The sequence below is a fragment of the Nicotiana tabacum genome, chromosome 10 (genome assembly GCF_000715075.1).
Source record: "Nicotiana tabacum cultivar K326 chromosome 10, ASM71507v2, whole genome shotgun sequence".
In the NCBI taxonomy this organism is placed as follows: domain Eukaryota; kingdom Viridiplantae; phylum Streptophyta; class Magnoliopsida; order Solanales; family Solanaceae; genus Nicotiana; species Nicotiana tabacum.
This window is the reverse complement of record NC_134089.1, coordinates 66,927,160-66,932,951: the sequence shown is the minus strand read 5'-3', so window position 1 is coordinate 66,932,951 and position 5,792 is coordinate 66,927,160. Positions and strand designations below refer to the sequence as shown.

The window sequence follows — 5,792 nt, the reverse complement described above, 5'->3', positions numbered from 1 at the left end:
TCTTCGAATAATACATCTACAATTGTAGTAAGTAGTTTTATCGGAGGGGAAATAACTAATTTGTTACTTATTCATAGAGCCATAACCAGATATTTTACTAAAAGAAATCCACATAAATAAAAATAAATAGAAAAACTTCAAATGACACCAAACACAGTGTACTTGTTCTCTACCAAACTAAACGTGAACATTGCTTTTGTGTAATAAATAAAATTTGAAACTAAAAAGAAAAAAAGTTATATAAGAGCGTAAAAATGGCTCTAGTGTAAAATGGCATCTTAAAAAAACATACATCAAACATTGTTACAAAAATAAAATGGGGACTCCTTCTATTCCAATTAGAATAACGCGATTGAAAGTATAAGGATCAAGGTATCTCAACATTCTAATTCTGGTCGGGAAAGCAAAAAAAATATGAGATCATGGAATCCTCAGGATAATTGAAGGGCTTGTAACCCTAAACCCCAATTCTGCAGTGGCTATCATTGATATATCAGTGGTATAGCAAACAAATTTGAGTACAGGAAAAAACAACAACAGCTTCAATTATATCAGTAAAATTCCCTTCTCAGATGGGAATATCTTACTGCTAACACCAGAATGTAATCATATAATACTAGTTTATAATATCCGAATGTTACATCCACGGAATAGTTAGTGATCAATAGGCAACAGCTGGATTCTAAAGACAATAATGAGATGATATATTATGCCTCTTCACTAGAAAAGTTTTCTGTATTCATCTGCCTCTTCAGCCATCTCCTCAATGCTTCTGTCTTTCCTTTCTTTGTCCAAATCGAGCGATTGCTTCATCTCCTTCTCCTTCACGTCCAGCTGCATGAATAATGCAAAAGATTAGTACCGGCAATTTGTATTTTGAATCCAGCCAACTAAGTACTAGTAATCAGTAACAGATATTTGAATCCTACAGCATCATAAATTTCATCATTCTTTTCAAAGTCACCACTTTTACGTGGGATGATGTGAATATGAACATGAGGAACTGTCTGCCCCGCCTGGGGTCCATCCTGAGATATTAACAGAAGCAAAGAACTTAGGACCAGCTTCTCAACCAGTAAAATAAGCCAAAGGAAACAAATAATAATAAAACAAGAACATAAGTGAAAGTATACATAACTCAATCACAAAGAAAATCTGGCTATCCTTTTTACATTGTACAATGATGCCAAGAATACTTATAAATATCAAATTCTGCATCCAGCAAGATGTTGTGAGTTCGAGTCTCCCCAAGAGCAAGGTGAGAAGTTCTTGGAGGGAAGGATGCCGGGGGTCTATTTGGAAACAGCCTCTCTACCCCAGGGTACGGGTAAGGTCTGCGTACACACTACCCTCCCCAGACCCCGCTAAGTGGGATTATACTAGGTTGTTGTTGTTGTAGCTGTCTTTTTCAAAAATCTGAGCATATCAGGTTTTACAATAATATCATTAATGATAACAACTCTGCCTTCTTACTTGGATTGCAAATGTAAGAGAGGATGCCTTGTGGTAGGACTCAAGTTGCTTGCCCACTTTTTGTGCTGTAAGCCACAAGTCGCTAGTTTCATCAGCAGAAAGATCACCAAAGCGCTTTACTTCGCGTCTTGGGCAGACAAGCACATGTACATCTCGTTAAGTAGACCAAATATGATACTTCAGATTTTGAATGCCACTCCATAATCCATAATACCCCAAGGAAAAGAAAAACAAAAGAATACAAGCAGACTTTCAAGAAACTAATAGATGTAGTGTGAGACATGCCCAAAGGCCAATAAAGCACAAAATTAAACCTATTAATTGGTGGGAGAAAACTTATATTGCAGTTATAACAAAAGATTGGAACAAGAATCATCCCCAACAGACATAACACCTTTGTTAACTGTCTATTAATATATATTTCAAGAATTATAAACCTCATAATGACGGTCAATAAAAAGTTTATTAACTGCATTGGAGGATGAGTTTGTGAGAGGAATCATTCAGACCACAGCCAATAACACTATCTTGTCTGGTTACAAGCTTTCATGGTCCAGTCATGGGAATCAACTCTTCTGTATTACATAAATTAATAATCGCCAGATGCCACTTGTCCTTAAAAACTAACAAAGTTCAAATTTATTATTATGTCTCCAGACTTTTGCATATCATAGCTAACTTTAATTGGATGTTTTTTCTGCATCTGTGAGTATGTGATCTATAAGCTAGCACAACTAAAAGAGAAGATGGGTAAAGACCCAAACCAAGGTAAGTGTATTAAGATAATTGCCAACAAATTTGATGGATAGTTGCAAGATCAATGAGAGATGAAAATGATATTGCAATCAATTGCTCAACACAAATCATGAGGATAAAATCGCATATGTTCATATATCCATGACAGAAACCTTAGCTATATTGGTAGAATTAGATCTACGAAAGTAAAGATACTATGAATGTTACGAGGGTTAGCCTCCACAAGAAGAATGCAAGTGAAGTGAGATCAGAAGGGACTATGGTATACAAGTGCAGACAATTCAAATATTTAGGCTCAGTCTTCCAGGAGGATGGCATGATAGATGAAAATGTAATGCATAAAAAATAAAAATAAAAAAGATAGTTGAAATGGAGGGGTGACAGGGTAGTGCTTAAAGATTGGAAGATACCCACTAAAGTGAAAGTCAAATACTATATAATGGTTGTGAAACTAGTAATGCTATATGTAGTGAATGTTGGTCCTTTAAACCTTAACATATCCACAAGACATGCAAATGTTAAGATGGATGGTAATATACAGGATATGGCAAGATTAGAAAACCACACACAGAGGATATACTATAAGTAGCACTAAAATAAAATAAGAGGTTACTTAACATGGTTTATTTTCACATGCAATGGTCCATATGTACAATGATATAATAATTGAAAGTGATAAAAGAGAACAAGGAAGACCTCAAATCATATCAAGGAAAGCTGTCTCAAAAGATCTAGATCTCTCGGACTCAATGCAGACTTACAAAGAACAAAACAAAAGAAGCAAAAAATTCTTAGATGCGGTAACACTTGGATTTTTATTTTTATTTTTTATAAGGTAAGGTAGTTTTATTGATATAATAGTACTGAGAAGCTACCAGCAGGAGTACAAAAGATGACAAGCAGGCTCCCTGCTATGTTACATCTTTAGAGAATCCAAACTTGTTACACTTACATTAGGATCGGTATTTGTCATGACTCTTGTTATTATGATAGGAGACTTGTATTTTCATGCAAGGATTAGTGTAAGATTTAAAAATCTCTACAGAAATTTATTTTTAAAATAGAGAACCAATAATTTTATTTAAAAAATTAAACTTTTTATCTGCCTTAAAAGTTAGATTACTTAGCATTAAAAAATGAATCAAATAGAACAGAATTGACACTGAGGATTTGATTGAGCCTAATTGGTTGATTAATTGAGTGATTGCAAGTAGCATTGCATTAGCATTACCATTTAAAAGAGTACTGGACTTTCTAAACTGATCATCCGAGGTATACTCTAAAAAAAGGGCAGTCCGGTGCACTAAGCTCCCGCTATGCGCGGGGCCCAGGGAAGGGCCGAACCACAAGGGTCTATTGTACGCAGTCTTACCCTGCATTTCTGCAAGAGGCTGTTTCCACAGCTCAAACCCGTGACCTCCGAGGTATACTCTATTTGAAGATATACACCAAAGTCATAAATACATGTACTTCTGGAGTTAAAACCACATTTAAGCACAGAGGGATCATACTAAAAGTATATTGAGGAGATAAAGCACCATATTTCAGCTTCCTCTGTATCATCACAATTAAGCGACTATATTCTCATTAGAAAATATTTAATGAATCTCCAACAACCATTCAATTACAGTCTGGAAAAGGATATGACCTGCACGGCAAAAGAAGAGTGCTCAATAGATGGTACTCATGCGACATCGGAAAATGATGACATAAAACCAAACCAATACTAAAGTGATTTTCTTTTACGATACATGAGAAATATGAATAATGATCACAAAATACAAGGGACTGTAAGAAGGATATACCAATAACAGAAGTATGAACCCGAAACTGATAGTCTGATACTTAAGGAAGTAACACAAAAGGGAAGTACTACATTGAACGTGTTTGTTTATAAATTTTGTTGGAGAAGAATCTTGTATGAAGAATGCAGAATGAGGATAGAGTTTCCATAGATTCCACATTTTAAGAAGTTTGGTTCTGACTAATTACCAGATGAACACAGTAGAAGTGCTGCAAGCCAGACCTTAGTCTAGAGTAGCAGATAAATATAGGATCAAGCACTTATATATGACAGTGTCCATTTACCTAGTATAATGTTGGTTATTTGCTTCAAGCAACAAAAGGTTGCCCAGCAGTTAGTTTGGTGCTTGAACTATGAAGCATTCCATGTGTCTAGGATGAATAAGCAAAACCCTATAAAATTGCAGTTTTCTGCTATCGCGCTAAGTATGCATACTTTCTCTCGTGTCTTTTACTGTCAAAGCTTGCTCTACAATTTTCCAACCATCCAAATGAATGGTGTTAATTGTTATGTGTATTGAGTACAGCTCCTGGATGCATCACTCCTTCTATCAAGGGTTAAAGTTTCAGTCAAAAATAACAGGTGCTTATTACTAATTAAAGAAAATTAGGGGGAAAAAAAGATCCTAGATTACAAATTAAAAAATACCAGAAATCTAATTTCAGTTCAGTGGAGAAAGAAAGTGAGAGAAGATGATCTTTACTAGCATATGCAATTTTTCAGGTAAAGACATAAATAAGAATTACCAGGAAGAAGGGGACGGAGGTTGACCAAGGCATACGACAAATCAGTGGAGTAGAAGACTTCTTTTTTGTCAATCTTGTATGGCCCAAACATGTAAGAATCAGCCTCCATCTGGGTTTAAATTTGAAAAAAAAAAAAGGATATGAGTGCAACAATGATATGTGCCTGGGGAAACAGCTAGTAAAATTGATGAGTGAAAGAAAAGAGGAAGGTAGGATTTGACATACCTTGGACTGGGAATGACTGATTGAAGAAAAGACTCGCGCTAAGTGGAAGAAATGATTAGTGGGTGTGAAGGCGGACTGAAATTGAATGCCTCCAATGAAATTTGACAATGGAGTGAAGTTATGTGATGAAACAAAAGACAGTAGCTTTAACATGTCTAGGTTTGTATTCTGGAATTTGGAGCAGGTAGTACAGTAGCACCGTCCCCCGAGAATAATGGCTTATTTTTTTCTCAGGGTGATATGATTCACAAGATGAAAAACAATAAAATGTGGAATTATTTAATCTTTATTAAGAAATGTAGCTCAATGTAACAATATAAAATAAGAATAAAATAAGAATATAAATAGAATAAGAGAAGAAGAGATAATTTTTTTATTTCATCGAGTGTTCAAGTGCTCAAGTGTGTCCCATGTCATAGTTCATGCCTCTATTTATACTATTATATAGAAGGTTATAAAAGGATTGATTTAAACATGACATTAACAATTGAAATTATGGGGAACATCATGGAGAGGGGTTATGGAGGTGTGAGAGTTACAACCATAATAGTGATGAGTAGTGGGAGGTTATTTACATCATGGGTGAAAGTAGTGGGAGTAGTGGACATCCACAATTACTATAGGTTTTACAACACTCCCCTTGGATGTCCAAAATAGATAATATGTCTCGTGAAAACCTTATTAAAAAAAAATCATGTGGGAAAAATCTTAGTGAAGGAAAAAGAGTACACATATATGTAATACGCTTTATTTGTTGTCTCGTTAAAAACTTTACCAGGAAAATTAGT

General features: G+C 35.0%; 1 protein-coding gene across 2 annotated transcripts; it reads right to left on the bottom strand.

The window, feature by feature from the left end:
• Window positions 1-519: 519 nt before the first annotated feature.
• LOC107832232 (bifunctional bis(5'-adenosyl)-triphosphatase/adenylylsulfatase FHIT) lies at window positions 520-5,246 on the bottom strand. Of its 2 annotated transcripts, XM_016660048.2 has the most exons (5): window positions 5,005-5,241; window positions 4,778-4,888; window positions 1,474-1,620; window positions 930-1,028; window positions 520-834 (listed from the first exon to the last, which is right to left on the bottom strand). In XM_016660048.2, the coding sequence occupies exons 1-5, from the start codon at window positions 5,155-5,157 to the stop codon at window positions 721-723; spliced, it is 624 nt and encodes a 207-aa protein (XP_016515534.1). In that variant the 5' UTR covers window positions 5,158-5,241; the 3' UTR covers window positions 520-720. The 2 variants fall into 2 exon arrangements, with proteins under 2 accessions (XP_016515534.1, XP_016515535.1); XM_016660049.2 differs by lacking the exon at window positions 930-1,028 and having other exon boundaries at window positions 5,005-5,246.
• Between the last annotated feature and the right edge of the window lie 546 nt (window positions 5,247-5,792).